This window comes from Tubulanus polymorphus, chromosome 2 (assembly GCF_964204645.1).
Source record: "Tubulanus polymorphus chromosome 2, tnTubPoly1.2, whole genome shotgun sequence".
In the NCBI taxonomy this organism is placed as follows: Eukaryota; Metazoa; Nemertea; class Palaeonemertea; order Tubulaniformes; family Tubulanidae; genus Tubulanus; species Tubulanus polymorphus.
In genome coordinates, this window is record NC_134026.1 from 10,057,582 (window position 1) to 10,079,983 (window position 22,402).

Below are 22,402 nucleotides of genomic sequence, written 5' to 3' on the forward strand. Positions count from 1 at the left end.
AACATTGTTCTAATGTCTGTTGTGAACAAAAAATCCGTGCAATATGCTATAGAAAAAATATACAGCATTGCTTCGTTTCGTTTCTGCGTCCGTTTCTTCGCCGCGCAGAAACGCGCCGAAACGAGCGCAGAAACGAACCTTCGAGACGCAACTCAAAATATCGATTCTAGGAGGAGATTCGGAAAAGATGCCAATCATGATAATTGACATTCCAATAATTTCCTGGGGTTTTCTTGGTTTAGTTAATATAGAGAAGATAGATTTCTGCAAATGATTCGTGGCTGAGAAGATAGATTTCTATAAATGGGCCCAAATTTTCAATGTTAGATGAGAGTTTAGAACAACCTCTCTGGTGGATAATATTGTACGCTGCAGTGGAGAGAAGATAAAGATGCTGAAGTATTAAGCGATACTAATAAAGTCTTAAAGACTTATCCTTGGATTACTTTACTTCTTGGATCGTTGATTCTTGAAGTACATCGAAGAGGTTGCGATGTTACAGGAATCATTTATTGGAATCGACCGAGGAGATGCAAGGCAAATGGTTAAACGGGTCGAGAAAATGTGCAAGCCAGAAACACGGAAATTAGATCGATGTTTAACTCCGGAAAAGCTAGAAACACGGGAATTCGATCAATGTTTAAGTCCGGAAAATGCTGTATCAGATCCGGACCTTGTCATTTTCTGTGATGCCTCAAAGATGGAAATGCGGAGATTTGGTTTGCGTTCGCTTAGTCAGGAATTGTGCCTATCCGTACAATAAGTCTCTCACGAAAAGTACTACAATCATTGGCATTGGATTATGGAATTTATGAGACTATCAAGATTGACTGCTGACTCGAGATCAAGAGTGTTCCCATCTTCGCCGATTCGACGATTGCCTGCTCGTGGATTTTCGATGACTTGCGCGTGAATGAAATGGTCGGAGGAAATCTGTCTAAAACGGAGCGCAGTTATCACGGTCAAATGTCAGTCAACCGAGAATTTGACTGACGATAGTAGCCGTTGAACCAGTTAATCCGATATGGATGTTCGCTGGGTCAGTGGCCCAGAATTTCTACATCAACCGAAAGATATCTAGCCAGTTTCGTATCCTATGCCGTCGCAGTAACCGTCTTACAGTCGTGAACAACCACCTATAAAATTGAGCGGTGACAAAAACCAGAAGTAATGCGGGTCCAAGATATGATATTCTGCCAAGGCATGAAGATATAGAAGAGACCTAGCAACAACAGTAGATATACTGAAGGAGACTGTTGTGTTGTCATTATTCCAGGTGAAAACATTTTCTTGCCAACGTTTTTTGATTCATCAAATAATTCAAAACAAAAACAAAGCAGTTTAACCGATCGTGACTGAGGGCAATTATATTGCCATACATTATTTCCGCTTTTCGGGACCACGCGTTTCCGGGACATCCAGTCGTAACAGGTTGTATTAACCCAACAGAAAAACTTGCCAAAATTTGAAGATCATTATCTCTAACCGTTGATGAGAGAAATTCCCTCCCATACTACAGATAAATCATATTTCATTAGAATCATCAATAGATTTGGTGTTGCAAAATTGGCGATGAAGTCGCATTATCCGAGTATTCCGATTGATGAGGGTATATAGAAACTTCAAAACAATTCCTGGATGCTATCCAATTTGAAGATATCGATCGAAGCGCGATTAGCAAGGCTACAGAATTAATCTTAAAATCCAATATCTTATACTTTGATAATGAAATGATATCTCCAAAATTCGGGTACTGCTATTGGTTCAAAACTAGCACCATCGTTTGCAAATATTTTCACGCATATATTAGAATATATGCTTACTCCCATGAGGAAGGGGCTGTACTTTGTAAAATTTGAAACTGAAAATCAATGATATTAGTTTGAAAGAAATTCTAAAATGAATTGAGGAAACATGCAGTTATTCATCATCCCTTATTCAAGTTATGTGAGGTGAAAATTTTGTACAGACCCTTACAATTTCACAAACGAGAAGACTTAAGTCTACATTGAAAAATATTTTATCAAATTCGTGAAATGAAACGACTTTCAGCGTAATAAGACTTTATTTCAACAAATATTTAATTATCAAATTAATGTTTCCCGGAGCCAGTCGCTCAAAGGTTGATATAAGTTAACTTGAACAAAAATCATACATTCCAATTTCAATAGCCAGTTAGTCGAACCAACTTTTCAGCAACTGCAACATCAAAAGTGATAAAAAGACCGGGTTTTGCTAAAAAGTGAATTCGAACAATATTCTGTGCTAAAAAGCCCCTACCATATACCAATGCCCACTTCTTCGACACCTCTTTCAAAACATTGTGTGAATAGAATTTTCGATATCAATAAGAGATTTCTTATTTCCTCGCTGCTATAACTTGCCTCATTTCAATGAAACATCGACGACGTCGACGACGAGGAAAGTTTTCGATTCAGAAATGAAAATATCTTTCGTTGCAACGTTATTGATTATATGAACTTTATGTTGAGAGCAAACAAGTCATTCAATTTCCGTGCAATCGCAATATCTCCGCAGCGCACGGCATATTAATTCAACGATATAAAGCATAAAATCATCGGATGGAGAATTGATAAAAGATATAAATGGAATGTCTGTATTTTCTTCCAATAACATCGGCCATTCGTCAAAATTTTGCTATAGCGAATACACTTCATTAATCGCCCGCAATTAATAAGCTCTACAAAGCATCAGGATAGATAAGTGCATACAAATTAGATCCTTTTACATGCTACGTACGCGAAAGATGAGAAAAATTATTATTTCTTTGATTTAAAGCACCAATCTCAGATTTACTCATCGCAAATAATGATGAAAACATATAAAAAGATGATCGAAGATCAGCCCATGTTTTCATCATTTTTATCATCATCTTTTCATCTTTCAGTATCTTTTCATCGTCCCAGGTTTCTTAAGAATAATATCTGTTCTTTTCCACTCGGTTGAAACGATAGAAATGATCTCTTCTTCATTAACGGAATGTGTCAACGATGAAGCCTGAATGTAATAAAGTTTGTGAGGTTTCATATAAAACTGCGTATGTACTGAAATTACTGCCTCGTGCATATTTTTCTGATAAGAATACGTGCGGGGGGTTAACAGGGTATATTCGTATCTGTTAACTAAAGTGCCCACTTTCAAACTGGAGATAAATGGCAATACATATTCAGAATTTTCCATGGCGAGTTGAAGTTGGAATAATCAATTGAAAACACTGAAAGAACTTAGTCAGGGTCCAGTTTCACAAAAATGATGAAATCGAAGAAATTGAATCGATTAAAGAGTTAAACCGCATAAAATATGTATTACCGATACGTCCAAAAGTGGCTTCAAATCCAAAGACTGTTATTTAGTTGTCAAATAGTGAGTATATATAACTGAAATGGCCATAAAGTCCAGTCTTAAACTGTTTAAGCCATGCCCATGAGCTTGGTTCCACAGTAACTGTCGAAGGTTCTTAGATTGATAGAATACATTATGCCCGATATGGCATTATACCCTGATATAACGTATCTAAAGCTCGGCTTGGATGGAATCGCGCACAATATGTATATGTAATTACTCTAACGCGAAAAACGTTCGTTCACGGGAGATACCCTAAGCTTCGTTCAAAATCAACATCATCGGCCGCATCGGTTTTGTCGTCTTCTAAATTCAGATAACGCATAGATGACGACAAGGCCGAATCGATCTCGGCGTCTTTCTTCGATCTTAAATGCAAATCACGCGATCTGAAGGCGTTATCGGCCTTTCTCGCTTTACCACGTTCCGATATGGACCCGAAGCCCGTATCATAATCGGCTTTATTTCGCTTTTCATCGTCACGCGAAATATCAGCAAGGTTGTAAGCAGATTTCGACTTGTACTGCGATGCGACTCCGGGCGGCTCGTAACGATTTCCCGAGTCGCCGCTAGACGTTCCCGGTTTGGGAGACTGGATACCTCTGATTGTCGGCAGAACTTTCACACCGTTTCGCATGTAATTCGGAATGTATTTACCGGGAGTTTTGTTTTTTTGAGACGTGGAAATGTCGTCATCTGCAGGTTTACTCGGTTGAACCCTCTTATAAACGGTCGGTTGGATTTTGTCGACATTTTGTTGCTGCGGTTGGGATTGGTTTTCTTGTTCGTTATCATCCCACGAGTTCATACGCTTGTGTTGCTTGGGTATACTGACCTGATTCCAGCGATGCTCGTATCTATCGCTGGGATCCGACGATTCCGAACTCGACCGAATCATATGCGAGCGCACCGGCGAATCACAAACATTTTTTATCAGATCTGGTGTATAGTTTTCCGATTTTTGAGAGGCATCGGATGCCGATCTTTTCATTTTACCATCATATTTGTAACACGATGGCACATTCCCGGACTTTCCCGGACTAGATGGTGAATGTGGACCTTTAAGTGGAATAAAATCCTTATTTGATAGTGTAATAACGGACGGTTGAGGCTTGTGGAAACGTTTGTCTTCTAAAGTAGTTGGTGGAGTTATCCTGTTTTGGATCAGTTCTTGTCTAGCGTCGGAAGTTGGCGCTACATCGGGGTATTTTGTGTGAGTTAGTCTCCAGCCTTCTTCCGTAAGTCGCCAGTTTTCATAATTCGATTTCGTCGGAACGAATAGACTGTCGTCTTCGACCGTTAAAGCATTATAGTCTTCGGAATATGCCCGTCGGTTATCCGCTACGATCGTCGACATTTCCAACGCTTGTTCCGGAGACTGGCAAGCAATCAAGTGACACAAAACGTTTTTCTTATTAGACGACGTGTACGTAAAGACTAACAGTGGCACATGCGGGTGTTTGAGATTCACAAGCCTGTCTTTAACTGGGAATAGACTTTTCGGTCTATCGGTTTGCACGACTTGACTCGGCATCAACGACTCGAACATCCCGTACATTTTCCTACCGGCGCTTTTAAACGTGCGTAGTATAATCGAGTCCCAAAATTGCATCGCGCCGTATAGATAGGCGGGCTCGGTTTTACCGGTCGCCACGCTTTCGGTCTGTAAAACTTTCAGCTCCAAAGCGGAAAAAGCGATCATTTTTTGTCGATGGGGATAGTATCCGCCGGCTTTGATGAAATCGTAGTATATTTGATGTAGTTCTTTTTGCATCGTGTCCAGAGTACATTTTACTTCGGCTACGGTCCCGATAGTTACGCTGCCCAGGTAGATGCCCGCGAACTTTTTGACGACTTCAGACGTTACCTCCGTCATATTGTCTATAACGCAGACGAATATCGACTCGCATGCAGCAACAATATATACTGTCAATACGTAAGTATGTTATGACAGCGAAGTGTAATAGCAATATCAATATCGGGCGAGACAAGTCATATTTTTCCGCACAACAGTAATCGTAGAAATAGTCAACATTTCCCGTCGAAACGATGTGCAACGACTTTCCATGGTAACCGACCTGCAACGACAAAGAACAACATACGCGTCAAATAAAAAACACATAAAATAGAAATGATGGCCGCAGTTTTCAGATACTCGAATATAATGCTTGATTAAAGCTTCAGCACGAAACCATCCATCATTTTGAGTAACTAGTTCTTATCAGGCTATACGCAGACAGCCGCCATCGTTCTTGTTAAATCAATTCTCTATTTATGAATTCAGGCCTCGTTTCATATTTCATTAATGAGGGAGAAGTGAAATAAGCAGCCCCGTCCATAGCTCTTATTTATGCTGATAACCACGCACAACTGCAAATTAAAAGAGCTATGCGAAACGTCTTCGCCCATCTATTCGAAGAAAATGAATTTGAGACATGCATGCCATTGGCATGTTCAACAATCAATAGTCTATTATATATGTGAATCGATCAAAACAAATCGTAACCGAAATTCAAATAGAATTGTCTACCGGTACACCTGAAATAAGATATAGAACACTCGCTCGTGAACTAAATTGACTTCACTTACCCCGTGGTTATTCCGGATAACTTGTTTTAACTATAACAAATATACGCTTTGTAAAAAGAACTATCCAATAAAGAATTAGTTGTTATTGAGTATATACACTTTGGAGTATTCAGCCTAATCTATAGCGAAATAAAAGTGACTAAATTATGGAAAGATACTAAATTCCACGTTCATAGGCGTAGGCTGCGACAGAGATGACATTAGCTGTCCCATCCACTCTGCACTGACTCACGATCGGGGCAGCAGGTGTTTGATAATTTATTAATCACTTCATATTCATATGCGTCTGTTATACGATGTGTGGAACGCCGCTATATATAGTACGTGGAAACTGTATCATTATCAACAAAATAAACAACATGAAATGAAACCTGTTCCGTATTTTAGATATTTGTCACTACACTAGGTCTCCGAATACCAATTATGTATATCGATATATGTATGTATTCAAATGAGTTCGTACAAAAAACCCGCCAAAATAAAACATTTTTCAATGCATTGTCTATAATTTTCGGTCGACGAATATGTCGAAATGTTGGATTTTGTATGTCAGGTTCTTTATGTGTGTGTGTTAACGGCATAACGTGAGCGACCAGAGAATTCATGACATAGTAACTCCACTGACAAAATTTGGCAACATTGCTGAATTTGATCGATAACTCGGTTATGTATAAATAATTATGTATACACTTAGCCTATACCTGCAAAATGTATACCGAATGCCTGTAATTTATTAAACGAACGACCAATGTGTTTATTTGTGTACTAGCGTTTTTACCACAAATCAGACAAATTATCTTAGACATTATTCGTAGTGATCAGGACACATATAACAACGCGGCCACAACGTCAGTCGAAAAACTTAATAATATTCTTCACCCACGGCGGATTTACGATACAGTAATGAAATGCGTCACATCGTGTGTGTACGTATAAATATGCGTGTTGGAGTGTTTGATTAGTCTATTTGTTACACTATTTTCCAATATTCTAATGCATATATACACATTGAATGGAGAATGCAACAGCATATTATTTTCGATGACCAAATTTCTAATCAATTCAGACGGTTTGATGAAGGTATGTATGTACGAGAAGACGTTCGATTGATGTGTAAATATATCATGACTGCATACTAACCTTTTTTCTGGTTTATGGTTTATTTAGCCCCAGCAAACCCGGCATTGCAGCTGCACTCCGTTACTGCAGCGAATACTATAGAACGGTAAATACAGAACAATCAATACGCTTCCAAATAACTGTGATCGACGGAGCTGCAGGCAGCTTTAAATGCCGCTTGTTGAGGGAGCAGAACGAACGATTACCATTTGCTTGCTGTAATATTACTGGTAAATTCACAATATTTGCGCTTCTGGGTATACATAATAATACATGTATATCTGGTATTCAAAACAAACAACTCGATTACTTTCTCCAGTGCTCAAAAATATTTTTGCGATTTGTTTGTTTCGATCACACCCTTCTACACTCGAGGGATCGGCTTCGATGTGAATATGAATTTAGTTTTTTCTATCTCCTTACTACCAGGTTCGATCTAATGTATGATTGCAAAGACTATGATATAAACACGGAAGTCTACGAGTTCCAGTCGACAGTAGGTATTCTGAATATAATTAGAAATTATTCATTAACCGAAGTCTGAATGGTTTTATACTTGGACGAGCTGTTTGTTCGCTGTATATAGATTTCCAACCGCGATATTTCACACCATTACAAAATATGAAATGTGAAAGTTTTAGCATCAAGTACCAGTATCATCTATTATAAGTATTGATTAAGAAATATCATGGTATTTCAAAATTGATTTTCGAAATCATAAATAACATCTGGTGCGTATATTGTCCAGAACGGAAAATATTGTTTTTTGTTGAACCAGACTATTGGCGTATCTCAGGATTCTATATAGAAGTATATTTACTAAAATTGTGCATGAGAAGCCTCGATGTTTGAGCGGAACCACACCCTCCATATTGATTTTCATCTCATTTAATACCCTGTATATCTAAACTAAACCACATTGTCGCTCAAACACGTAATAGGTCTGTAGTAATCCAGATCATGACCTATCAATAGAGGTACTTTACCTCTTGATGTGCTTTACGTTGGACGATTAGAAATCTTTATGTACTCCTTCGGTGCGTCCTGAAATAATGTCATTCTGATTTAATTAGTCCTAATTGATTAACGGAGGTACATAATTTAAATCAATTTGTTCTAGAAGGAAGCCATGAATGAGGCGTGGATGTCAACTTCATACTATTAAACTTGCGTAGAAAATCACTGATGCATAAAGGATACAGAACCAGTCATTCAAGAAGTGAAACATTATATCATTTGTATTATTATAGCGTCACCGATTGCTTCAAACCTTACTTTGAACTCAAAACTTAAACGAGTATTCTAAACTATAAGAATTTAAAAATTGACGGACAATAATCTGGTCCGTCTGCATAATTTCCATTACGACCGTCAATGTGCCCGTCTTCATTTTAGACACATAATTTAGCATGAGTGTAACTTAAATCAGCCATAACCATTGCCTAACTCCTCAGTATCCCTTGCTTCTTGCTTAGATGACATTACTATCCGTTTTTATGGATCCATAGGAGGATTTTTGAAAACAAAGTCGTTGATCCAATCAAAGTATGATTCGTTGGTAAGTTTTTTTAAGAATAAGAATAAAATAGTTAAGTTTTTGAGTTGATCAATTTGTTACTTCATGGATGACCGGTTCTGTATCCTTAATGCACCAATTATTTTCCGTCGAAGTTTAATAATATGAAGTTAACATTGACTAAATTACATACTACGGTATTTGTTTATTGATTACAAATAATTAAATCAGAGTGATATTTTAAGGACACCCTAGATAATGGCTCCGCAGTCGGTTTCACATGAATGACTGGGTATCATTGATATGCCATCATGCTGGTGATTTCATCGGTGAGTATTCGTAGATTATACTGTCAATCGTACAACGGCCAATGCGAATCGATTTTTTGTTTTTTGATTAATTTCTCTAAGATAACTAACTCCCTACGGAAGAAGTTGTGGATTACATGATTTACACTGTAATTGAATGATAGCCTTTATAGAACTGATTCTATCTGGGGCAGGAGTACACGTAGTCGATACTTAGCTCATATTCCAATAGTCTTACAAGCCTATCATAGATTTGGGAGATCTCGACTCTCAAATGCTAGACCATAATTCCTAAAAGCGTCTTTACTAGGACTTCGACAACAACTACGAAGCTAGGTCAACGGCAAAGAATGGTATCGTGAAGTCCGCAGTTTTGTCTTAGAATTAAAGGTCACATTTCATTGGCATAACGTATCGGATGTGACATGGGGTCATACGTAGAATTTCCTCTATAGCCTATCTTACTTATTTACGAATCCGTTTTCGGTCCACCATAGAAACGGCTTTGAATATATGCGTAGGCCTACCGGTATTCAAATTACGTATTCCCTTTGGAGTATAAACGTAAGAAGTTGGTTTAGATTTTATTCTAGTATAGTCTTACTATAGCCTTTTCTAAAATAACACGATCATTCTAAGCAGTATACGTACAATACACCATGTCGCATACCGTTACGTAATTAGCATTCACCAATGATTTTCTATCTGTCGTGAAATAAGGACTGGAGCGAGTGCATAAAAGAACTGTCCCTATACGAAATGATTAATGTCATGTGTGCGCGACGTATAAATACGTAATTGATCCATAGGTCACAACGACACCTAAAAATTACCGTCAAATTAATCTTACCTCTCATATGAAATTACCGTTATCAACCTTAAATCCAATTAGATATTTGAAGTCGCAGGAGCAGATACTTAGGGTGGGGCGACGCACAAAATGGCGCTTTTCAGCAGTATATATATTAGTAACGAGTATACGTGTGGTGGTGTGTGCAGTGACATATCCGCGCTGTATATTGTCAACTATTAACGAACGCGAATGAAAATAAAAATATGCATAGCACATAATAGGTAAACAGGTTTGGGATTTCTTTTACGTTACACGTTCATTATCGAAGCCTTACGGCAATCGACGCTACAGCGACGACGGCTGTCAGGAAGACGACGCACCGACTTGAATATTTATAACATATCTAGTTTTAACTTATATATTTCTCGGGGTTATTTTTCATCGCAAACAAGTTTTCAACCCTTAGAGAGGTTAAGCTATTTGTTTGAACAAAATACTATTATCACAAGAACCGTCCTAATGACTACGTATATCATTATCAAACGAGAGTTAAGAGTTAAATTTATCGATGAAAATCTTCAGCGGTCATTCGTTCAACACGAGATCGTAATCATATATTTTTGCAATTCAAATATCTCATTACCTGTTCAATACTCCCTGGACGTTCTGGTCACCGACCGGTTGGAGATCACAGGGGCCCGTTTCATTGAACGATTTTTCATTAGTCGCATGGACTCTCGTTTTAGAGTCATGATTAGTCATTATACCCAAGTGCGAGAGAAGTGGTTTGATTTTCAGTCAGTAAATATCAACGAAAGCTACTAAGACCCACTACACGGTACATCAAATATCCTCGGCCACGGAATTCATAAGCAGCTTTCTCAAATTTTCAATTTTTAGAAGAAAATATTAGCCCGTACTTTATTTTTCAATCTAAAAACTGCACACGTTCTTATGTTTTACAAAAATATTCTTTTTAAATCTGTACTAACATAAATATTACGGCCCTAGCACTTTAACGGAGTAATGCTGTGTCTGCTTTTCAGTTGGTTGTTCTCTGTGGAAATATCCCCGTCTTCTACGAAGACGGAGAATGTTGCGTTTTACGAGAAACGACGGCTGAACAACCACAAAAGAGTGGCAGTTTAGAAGAAAATCCCTAGGATTCCTTTCAAATATTTACGCCACGTAAACTTTTATTTCTAACGCCACGTGGAGCTTTTCGATATATACAAAATTGGTTGAGGTTGCGTCTCAATATTGGAAAATTTTGATATGGCCACGCAAGAATGAAAAGTTAGTTCTAACGTGGCGTTAAAGCGAGAAAGAAAAAACGAAACATTTAAACGAAAAATTGGTTTTTAACTAAGGCGTTTAAAATAAAAATTAACGTGGTGTTAGTATTTGAAAGAAATCCTAGGAATTTTCTTCTTTACGACTTGTTGCGTTTATATGTAAAAGAAAACTGGTAGAGATAATCACATTTTTTTTCTTATTTGGCCTGAATTAGGTACAATTAAGATCGAAGGAGTTCGTTTAAAATATTTAAAAAATAGTTAAACCAAAGTTGCATAGTATAACAAACGTTTATTTCATACGCATCATGTTCGTATATAGCATCGAGATACATGAATATAGATAATTGTACGAAAACCGCTATAATAATCATATGTTGAAATTTGCAAGAGAAAAAGGAAAATAAGCAACAAATGGAATCTCACACCGCCAAAACGTACCGATTTGCGGATATGGTTGCTATATATATATATATATATATATATATATGGAAGTTTGATGAAATGATTAGCTTTAGTATAATGTAATTTCCATTACAAAATGAAATGTAAATATGTAATACAAATTGAAAATAATGTATACATAATATTATCATTATTGTGTTACTTGAACGTAGGCAGGCTATGAGGAACAGTTAGAAGGAGAACACATTCCATAAAATATTTCATATGCTATCGTCATAAAAATGTATCTACATGTATTATCTATTTTCTATACGGAAATTATAGAATGTCTGCAAGCATTAGACTTTTTATTAAGGAATGTATCCGAGGCTTTCGTTCAGTTTACTAAACGGGATCACGTGATCATCAGACGGCAAACTGTGCGGTCTAGGATTTAGTACAGCCGGTAGTGACGACGATCTGATGTGTACGCCAACGTCGCCGTAATCCGGGGCCATCTCTGGATTCTTCACGAGATCATACGCGGAGACAGGTGACCCGAAATCATAATCCTGCTGAATAGATCTAGCAAATGCTCGTTGGTTAGTGAACCTATCTCCGCTGACCGACGCACGTTTGGTTGAAGTACCAAATTCATTGTCTCTTAAGACAAATTCTTTTTGTACCGCGTTATCGATAGTCGTGTCCATAAATTGCTTCGATAGTCGCCTGTTATCTTCTTGACCGGACGCAGTCCTATTGTAGGAAAACCAATATTCTTCGAAGTTGTCGTAATCAGGAGGTGGTGTCTCGGGAGGAACTGATCCGGCGGGAGCGGACATCGGTCTTTGTCTAACAGGGGACGACGATTTGCTCCTCTTTCTGTGAGTCTTCGACGACCTTCTCGAATGACTTGGTGACGGCGACCGATGTCGATGACGTTCCAATGAACGTCGTCGATTTGAGGAGGTCTTCTTTTTCGATTTTCGGTACATCGATTCTCTTTCGCCTCCAAATGACCGAGTCTGAAACGTGCTCGGTTTGTTCCCGCGCTGCATTTGCCGCGTTTCTGTGTTCTTTTTGTATCGTCTCGCTTTCTTTGTCGTGCCTTGTTGAGATACGGAATCCACGTGCGAGTCGGCATATTCGTGCGGTTGTATTGGGCGGTAGTCGTTCCGGCGCTGTTGTTCCCGATGGACGACCAATGCGGCAGGTGCCAGCACCACTCTAGCACCCGGTGGAAGAGTTCCAGATGGAGGAATATGGTCGAGAGGAATTGCGTTCTCGGGAAGATAGCTCGTTATTTCTGGGTATCTCGGCCTTAATGTCGGATAGTTTGGATCGCGGTTGGCCGAGAATCCTTTAGGTAGCCACAAACCAAAGCGTTTAGTGTATTTTTCACCACCAGCGAGAAAATATCCGCCGATATCGGGAGGGACGCCTTCGTGATCCTTCATCCATTTTTGGAAATTGTTCTCCTCTGTGTTTATAAGTTTCGTGGTGTGAAGCCCCCCGGACGAGTCGGAATCACTTGATAGCACGGTTTCAGCGGTATCATCGATACTTTCATACGCTTGCGTGCAGCAATTCACCAAAGCCATGGCCGCCTCGTCAGATTTCGTAATGAAACAGTGGCACTCGAGAACTTTGATACCGCGGATTCGCCGAGTTATCAGGCCGAACATCGGCGGGCTTTTCACATTCGCATTGGGCGTCAAGGCATCCATGGCGACGAACCGATGAACTACCTCCGCAGAACTATCTCTAACGGCGTTTACGCATTTTACCGCGGCACCGACTCGGAGCGATGAAATCGGGAACCAAATAACCGTCTGCGGAGCACTTACGTATTGTAACTGTATTCCGTTTGAATAGACGATCAGCCGAGAATCGATTCCTTGCGTATCGTCAATAGAGATGTAACGTTCTCGGAATGGTTTTTGTACCGCTTCAACGCCTACCGACGACTCGGTCGGTAGAGCCGTCCCTATGTACAGTACACGACACTTACACAGCGGCAGAGCTTCTCCGCTACCACCAGTTTTATCCTCCATGCTGTGGATACTGTCGAAAAAAGTGTCAGCTCTCGATACGAACAGTTCTATTCACTATTCTCATCACAAAAATATCTTACGGCGAGATTTAAAACGAGTCACGCCTTATTCACAACGATGATCCTTTGTGCAAAATATAGTTACGATCAAGCCAAGAACCGGTCTTCAGAGTATTTGCTCTAGAATATGAATAGTGATATATATATATATATATATATATATATATATATATATATATATATATATATATATATATATATATATATATATATATATATATATATATATATATATATATATATATATATATATATATATATATCGCCACAAATACCGACAGGCCTATAAATGTATTCTAAAATATATACGTATAAGACGGATCAGTAACGAGGTTATTTTCATACCTACGTGGATTGACAACGATTTTGTAATCGCTGTTCCGCCACGCGTGACAGAGGAAAAATATATGCATTCCTGGCTGTCGACCTGACGACGGTAAAAACGTAATATTTACATTAGTTGATCAATCATTCAGAAGCTTACCGTATAGTCCATTCACCATCATATATTGACTCGCATATGGCAAATAGCAGTTGAATCATCAAACATTTTTTCTCAGTTTCTGCTGCGTACAGAATCCTAGAATACCGTACACGAGAAAACGCAATTTCCCCCGTTTTGAAATGTAGATTACGAGAAATTGAGGCCACAAAAAGAACTTCTCTTTTTATCTTGAAAATTCAAATTTCATACTCAAAATATTTTGATTCCAATATCTTGCGATCTGTCTATTCGCGAACTTTTTCTTTTAACTCGAAATTACGCACTCCAAAATTCCGACAAGATTTTTACATTTTCAAACACGAGATACAGTATATATGTGCAGCAGTCAGGGTGTAGTATGATGGCTGATTCGGGCCACATTAAAAAATAAAAATATAATGACACTCGATCCCCAACAATTTTTACATTTTACACTTTTCCGTTCGCCAGGTTAAAACCAGTTTTTCGTTTGAACATAATCGTTTTAACGCCAAGTTAAAACCAACTTTTCTAAAACGAAAGAGACCACGTTTAAACGAAAGACTGACGCTTTAACGCGGCGTTAAAGCGAAAGATTGGGTTTAACGTGGCTTTAAAACGAAACAGTAAAATGTAAAAAAAAAACAATTGGCGGAGATCGAGTGGCATATTTCTTACTTCTAGGTGGACCGAATCGGCCATCATAGCATTTTGGTTTTCGTAGCTAGTCGACTAGTGGGAACTAATAACCGAAAGCACTTGTTCGGCCGTAACTCATTTCACAGTGTTGACCATCCTGGAACTAGGTCCGAATTACAGGGACCGCGCTCTATCCCGTGGTCTAGACTGTAGTTCCGACTAACTGACATTCGATTTCACTTGGTTTGACTATAGTCGACTTTCTCCGATAATCTAAGTTCGCTCATGTATCCCTAACTGGAGAACATACAGTGACCGGAGTCCAGTTATTCTAAAAATTTTTAGATGTCTGGTAACGTCTTGAGACTACAGAATTTCGACTTCCAAGTTAAAAAGTCTATAGACACTGGTGGAACTTTCTAGTTTTAAAAATTAACATTTTGTGGTAAATAGTTTAACCCAACCGTAAAAATTGTACGTATTTGTCAAATACATATCAAAATTCCACGACCCCATTATCATTATCAGGCATGCGAGTTCCGCGCAATGGATGTACACGTAGACCATATCATCACCCTTGCAATGATCTCGCCAAGCACGAGAAAGTCTTTTCTAATCACGATTTCTTTCTATACGAAACTTATGTACATGCTGATGAGAAACTTCCATAGGTAGATTTTTGGCTGACCAACCGATAAAACAGTAATAGTGGGTTACTGGCGGAAACATATGCCTACATAAAAAAAACCGCCAAAATGTAGGTTCGAATCCCAGGGTTAAAACTTCATTAGCGCAAACTGGCATTGGACGGAAAATCAGACCATTTTATGAGAATAGCTTTAGTTACCAGTTTCTTTTTTATTAATCAAACATAACAAAACATGCTTTTGAAAATGCAATTAACAATCATTTTGAATTAGGATGATAAATACGCGTAATACGTGTTTTGACGAACAGTTTCCACACATGATAATCAGCGGTTGAGCTAGGTCGTGTAAAATGCATAGTATACAATTCAATGAAGTAGAAATACATAAGATATTTAAATCTACATATCAAAACTTCTAAAACCAGTAAATGTCCAGCTAAACTACAACATATACCACACAGGCCAATTTTAATGTCACACCTTTTGTACCTATTCAGTCTCGAGCAATCATCTCGATGTTGAGATAATTGCTTGTAGGTCTCACATTGTATAATCCTGTCAGTAGAAGGCGATCGTTTTACTTCTAAAAATATCGCTTTCAACTTTTTTCAAGCCCTGCACACACAGTTGTGATCCACGAATCATCCATGAAGAATGTAGCGGAATCCAGAGCCGATTTTATTGTACCACCTGAGATCAAATTTGCTCGCTATTGCGTACGAGGGCGGTTCATTGTAATAACTTAAATCCTAAACAAAAAACGAAAATACTCCAGCGCCAATCATGGCATGGGATGAAGTAAGCTTTTTCAAATGATACAAATAACCTCTTAGCTATTTCCAACTTAAATATATTAATGGGTAGTAAAATAAAGTGCCATCAGTGGCTTGCTACTTCATGGCTACTGGAAGATTGTTTACCGAACCGGGAAAGAAAGAATACTCTGATTTCAACCAAAAATTCTGACTATACGATCTTCCAAAGCCTCCTGTTTCATTCTGGGAGGCGCGGGGCGGGATTTGTAAGGGGCAAGTAAACAAGTATGATTTGTGTGGCGTTGCAGTCAGATAATCATTAAGCAGAGCCCTACATAGCAGGGGCAATTTTGGGAAAGAGCCCTTTTTGAAAATATTAACAAAATAAAATCCCATTATAGATTCAACCAAAAACGAAAAGTTCCACAGTAAAATGGTATATATTTCGGCCATTGATAAATACTATTAGCCATCATCCGGCGTATCACTCTAGTTTCCGTCTTTGTTTTTAAATTACTTCAACTTGTATTATATTACCCCTTCTGTTGTTTTTCGGTTTTTTGTAATATTCATCTCAATGTAATATTTCATTCGGTTCTCAGTCTGATTATGGCTATAGTATTCAGCGGAAACGTTGCTCGTTGAAATATATACCACTTTACTATAGAACTTCTTTTTTTTGGTTGAGTTATTGTGGGATTTCTCTCGTTATTCATCTTAACACGGATATGGTGTACCTTCTCGACTCATCTTGAAAATACTGTTGTCATATCCAATAGAACGGCCCTTTTTGGGGTTTCTTTGCCCCTCCCCAAACAAAAAAATGTTATTGTTAGGAAGGGCCCTGCTTAGGCGTGTGGGATCGATAAAGAATTTATCGCTGCATTACCGATATAACAATATGATGCAGGTTTCATTTAAATCACAAAAGGGTGCATTGTCATGGCCTCTATCTTAAATTTAGCTTATTTGATACCAATATAAATAGTCTGGTTTCGGAGAAATCCGGATAAAACATCATATACGTGTATTTCACATACCTCTTTTCACATGGAACTAGGACCTAGTTCCACAGTTGGCAGTTAAGTTTCACTCAAGAATAGGACTAAATCAGTTGATTCTCAGTTTTCACCGAGGAGTCAAATTGTAACTTCTAGCCGTGGAACTGAATCTAGATTTCGATTAAAATTTGATTCGTTATTACCAATCGTCGTTGTTGATATCATCTCTCTGAACATTATACATATAGAGACAGAATATGATAGTTATTTGCAGCAAACGACCAGGAATCACGCCGACTGGCAGAAGTTTCATATACCACGCGATTAACGACGTCGTTTCACTGCGCGGTAACGTCGTACGATGAATGTGATTCGTTACGAGTTGCGTGTAAACGAATATAGCGACTAATCGTAGAATTAATGGTGACTTCCACGCTGAATATTCACTGACATTGTTATCGTTGTCATTATTGTGCAAGTAAACGTTTTCGGATTCATCCACCTGAAATGATAACCGATGAACCGTTTCCCCATAATCAATGTAATCAGTCGGGACTTTTTTTGGACCGTGAACATAATGAAAAATTCATTTCTTTTATGGTTATTTTCTAAAATATGAAGACTCCTTGCACATGTAACTAGATTGCATCTTCGGACTGACAAATGGACGGATGGATGAAGGTTTGGACAGCAGACAAGAAATGAACCCAATTAGTCTGCAGGATTATAATCCTAAAAATTACCCATGATTCATGACAGCTCTTACCTCATAGTCGCTTTTATTGTCAGGGAACCATTTCGATAATTGACTTGATACGAAAGTCATCACTGTAGCTAAACGTACAACCGATAACAAAACAAAATACGGTGACACGATTTTCTTCAAGAATTCAAGTCCTGTGTTAAATGACCCTGAAATAAACACAATAATGAACCGTCAACAAATCGGTGTGTTATCGATGTGTTATTCAAATATTTAAAGCTTTCAAAAAGTTCTGTAATTCTGACTGCCGATCACATAACTATATCTGTACTTCGATTTCTGATTTCAAAATCAAACCCCCAGTTTCATTCCCGGCAGGTGTGGTGGGTTTGTAAGGGACACCAAATAAAAAAATTTCAAATTCAAATTCAAAATCCATTCTAACAATTAAATAGATAACAGGGTCAATCCCTATTTTAAGATCAGAAACCATGCCAGAGCAAGTTAATTCGCTTTGTTAATCTATAAGGTCATCAGGTAGGCAGGCAAGTGATTCAAAAGAATTTTTTTCTAAAAACAAATTTGTGGATATTTTGCACCACGCAGGCAGGATTTAAACAATTTTGTGGAGGATTTCACTGATACTGAAAGCAAATAAAGAAAGCAAAATGTGATCATACAAGAAAGTGTCAGTGTCTAATATTTAACTTGATGAAGAAGCAGACTGATGAACAGCCAAAAGACCGGGGGATTCGACAGCACAACATTGGAGGATTGTTAGAACATTATTGGTTGAGCTTCCCAAAACATTGGTGGACGATTCCCATTACAGAACACCCTGCAAATTTCAGTGCAAAATCTGTCATTGCAGATGTCGTGCTATAAATTTGCTTTTGAGAATGAAATAACGAATTCTTCCTGAGAATTTAGCATCTGCTATTCATGCTTGTACTTATAATGGCAACAAACTTGTGAAATGTATTTATTAGATTTTGAGATGTCAGTGAACCCGATAGAAAAAAAATCAAAAAGTCAAATAACAACCACAGCGAGCGCACTGTCAGTGGCAACCACTTCTGTCGTATGTATGTACGTGGCTACTCGATGCATTAGTGTGCGGCGCGGCTGTCTCAAAACGCAACAAAAAATAAATAGGGGCTATATATATTTACTTATGTTTGAAAAAACCATTAATTGGCGGATAATTGCGGGAATATACTATGGAAAAAGCACTTATGCAACTAAGATACCGTGGTGGATGATCGTAAGCGAATTTGGCAAATAATTGAACACAAATTACATTAGGAAAATCCGTACACAGGCATTTTACTGCGGATAGCCAGAATGGCGGTTAATTGGAGGGCGGATAATCGAGGGTAGACTGTAAAGGGGCATCTCAAGATTTCAATAGTTGCGTCAATAAGAATAACTGTCTAATTCGATTAAACCCTCCACCCCACCCCCCTTTGATCAGACACATGCCAATTTTGGAACTATTGATTTTCTAATGAGAGGCACAGACTAAGATTAGACATTCTCACGAGTGTATATTGATCATTACTTTTAATTGAAAAAAAAATTAGCTAAAGTACAAGTGGAAAACCTATCAAACTCTAGTAGACTTTATAAACAAAATCAAATATATCTAAAATACCAACAGCATCTAAAAGAGAGATGGTTAAATCTACTGCTAGTAATATATATATTTGAAACTGCAATTCGATTCAATGTTATCTTTATTGAACTGCAATAAATCGATAGTTCCGCAGTCGTGATGAATCCGCAGGAGGGCCTCCAGCCCAATCCACTTCCACGGTTATTCTAATTGAAATAACCAATGAAATTTTGAGATGCTCCCTGAAGTAGACTGGGAGATCCATATTCGATGTCAGATGTGTCCTAGGATAATGCTTGGAATTTTTTTCTACGAGTTCTATCAAAGCTCAATGGTCTTCTGAATAATGGATGATTATGTAATATCACTATATTCAACCACGAGATAACTCATAAGCCGCGATCACACAAGCATTTTTGGCAAATTTGGCCCGGAACAACTGTTCACACAGGTGCCAAATGGGCCCGAACCAGTTTGGCCCGACCAAAAACGTCGGACAAGACCCAAGCCTAATTTTAGCACCAGACAAATGATTGTGTTTGAATTGCAACTGGCACGGGAAATGATCCACTTCGCTTTGTTTGAGCATTGTTGAGTATCGAGTGAACGGTTTGCGTGTGAACACGCTCTCTAATTAGGCATGGGCCAAATTTGGCCCGAGCTTGATCGGCACCAATTTGGGCCTGGCCAAATTTTTTCCGTGTGATCGTGGCTATCGGAGCACCTGGATAGATAGTTAGTTATCTAATCGTTAGTTGTAAGCTTTTATTATCGGATGGGCTTTTTGTATGAAACTAAACCAGACAGGTTACTGACTACTGGATAGACTGATCATGACAGCAGCAAATGTGTAACTGTTGAAATATAAAAGCATTCAAGATATATCATCATCCCCTGAATGGGATTCAAAACTGATGGCCTGCGTACTGGGCTATCAGACATGGAATTGTGCCGTAGCAATGTCTCGTCAATGCAATCATGTTTGGATCCTAACCGAGGGAGGATGTAAAGAAATATACCTGCAGCAGATGTCATCATGGTAAGGAAAAGTTGAACGAAAGATTGGTTCGAAGCGCTAAAAAAGGATAATTTTGTTGAATTAATATCAATGAATAAGAATAGTGGTAGTACAGTATTGAATGTCTACCACCCTGTGGAGGAAAGCAAAATTCACAAATCAAGATTAAAGATGAATAATGACTGGATAAAAATTGGGGTAAATCTGATATGGTTTGATAAACACATCAGACTCTATTCTACTCTTCCATTTGATAAATATTGGATAATGCAACATAAGTAACAAAATTACACACTTATGACTAATTACATTTCAAAACAATCTGACTTATTCTTAATTATCCACTATCTTTTCTTACATCGAGCTCATTTTTACCTGTCTATTGGTTGAACTGATGGCATCTTTAGGCTGCTAGACATCTCACTGGACATGGCATATAGTAAGAAAAAACAGTAGAAACTCAAACCAGCAGCATCTGATATGGTGCCTTAAAAGAAACAAACTTACGTCTAACTCCCTTTAAAAATTGAAAAACATTAGTTATGCCCTTGATGATTTCATGAGCACATTCAAATTGAGCATATTCTTATACATATATGTTATTATTTGCAAATGAAAATACTAGTTTACCAGGTTCTGACATCCACATATAAAGATGCATCACGATTGTTGCAACAATAAGAATGATCGTAAATCTGAAAATGAAAAGAAAACTCAAAGTATTTTTCAGACCATAACACAAAAAATACTGCCACAGATAGAAACAACTTAGCACCTTTACCCTTAAACTCTATACCAAACAAGAAATGATTCTCTCAGATAAATTCTATGCAAGGAGGTTATTCTGAACCTGGTCAACAGTTCACGGTTGACTTACAAGCAAAAACATTGGAAAAAAAATTATCTAATTCTAATGAGTCAAACGTAACAAAGAGTGTTACTGACTGCAGTATATAGGAAGCATCTTCCACCATACATCATCCCCTGGCGGGGATTTGAACCTAATAACTCATGGTCACCAGAACATGGAAATGCAAATCGAATTTAGACTAGTGGCCGTCCATAAAAGACATCCACCCTGTAGGGGGAGGGGTTTTTAGATTTTTTTTTACTTTTGTGGACAAGGGGGAAGGGGAGGGGGGTTCCCTCTGATATAGATGTCCATCTTGAAAGGGGGAGGGGGATCACTAGTTTAGGGACATCTTTCGTGGATAAAAGTATCACTCAATCCTCCAATGACTAGTTACCAGAACTTTACAAGTTAAAATTATAATACCAGGTTGAGGGAATGAATGCAAATACGTTAATAAAAGTTATGTTTTTTTATGCTGCATCAAAATTTATCAAGAGTGAAACTTAAGGTCTACTGTCCGTTGGACAAGGGGGGTCAAGCTGATATGGATTTAATGTGGACATAGAGGAAGGGTCAGATTTTCCATATTTTGTGTGGATGTCTTTTATGTCGAAAACTATGGAAAAGCCTAGTTTTAATCTTAACCCGCGGTTTTGTTCAATTTGTATTTTTGGGGAGGGGAGCTATAAAATACGGTCCAAATTGACAAGTTACTCGGGCATTTGCTCGGTCGATCATTAAATCAGAAAGTTGTTTACTCGGCCTAGTGATTGTTCGAATTGGTTAGGGAAAGAGTCAGTGAAAGTCCATTCTGAAAATTGTTCAATGAATGAAACCATGCATGATGGAATAATTAAGCTAATTAAATGTAATTCTACCTGCATTTATTTGTTCACATGTGTTTTTTATTCTTTCATGTATCCCAAACAAATCAATATGACAGTGCTTAATATCATTTTAGTTTATTATCGACCGACTACAGGATCGTGTGACTGTAGCTTCATTTTGATGACAGCGAAGAGTTGCTGATTAATTTAGACAATGCATATTTTGTAGATTATCAGCTATTGTTTAGATATTTACATCTGATGGTTGAGCAACCCATTGTCAACATTTCAAAGGTATGCTATCGAACTGTACATAAAAATGGAACGAAAAAAAGTGAAATCTTAATCAAGATTTTCGTGAAGATTTTAAACGAAGAAATATTATTATCATCAGAGTCA

General features: G+C 38.0%; 2 protein-coding genes and 1 long non-coding RNA gene across 4 annotated transcripts; 1 reads left to right on the forward strand and 2 right to left on the reverse strand.

Moving 5' to 3' along the window:
- Window positions 1-2,107: 2,107 nt before the first annotated feature.
- LOC141900629 (uncharacterized) lies at window positions 2,108-9,878 on the reverse strand. 2 transcript variants are annotated; one of them, XM_074787607.1, is made up of 2 exons: window positions 9,746-9,878; window positions 2,108-5,441 (listed from the first exon to the last, which is right to left on the reverse strand). In XM_074787607.1, the coding sequence occupies exon 2, from the start codon at window positions 5,237-5,239 to the stop codon at window positions 3,605-3,607; it is 1,635 nt and encodes a 544-aa protein (XP_074643708.1). In that variant the 5' UTR covers window positions 5,240-5,441; window positions 9,746-9,878; the 3' UTR covers window positions 2,108-3,604. The 2 variants fall into 2 exon arrangements, with proteins under 2 accessions (XP_074643708.1, XP_074643709.1); XM_074787608.1 differs by lacking the exon at window positions 9,746-9,878 and adding an exon at window positions 5,953-6,116.
- On the forward strand, window positions 6,913-22,262 carry LOC141900635 (uncharacterized). The gene is made up of 4 exons (XR_012618742.1): window positions 6,913-7,032; window positions 7,120-7,301; window positions 7,501-7,567; window positions 22,233-22,262. It is a non-coding gene; the product is annotated as an uncharacterized LOC141900635 (long non-coding RNA).
- On the reverse strand, window positions 11,277-13,577 carry LOC141899733 (uncharacterized). Its single transcript, XM_074786208.1, has one exon. It carries the CDS (start codon window positions 13,419-13,421, stop codon window positions 11,739-11,741), a length of 1,683 nt encoding a protein of 560 aa, XP_074642309.1. The 5' UTR covers window positions 13,422-13,577; the 3' UTR covers window positions 11,277-11,738.
- Window positions 22,263-22,402: the final 140 nt, after the last annotated feature.

Coding starts and splice junctions, on each gene's coding strand:
- LOC141899733 (XM_074786208.1), bottom strand. CDS start 13,421: ATGGAGGATAAAACTGGTGGTAGCGGAGAAGCTCTGCCGCTGTGTAAG.
- LOC141900629 (XM_074787607.1), bottom strand. CDS start 5,239: ATGACGGAGGTAACGTCTGAAGTCGTCAAAAAGTTCGCGGGCATCTAC.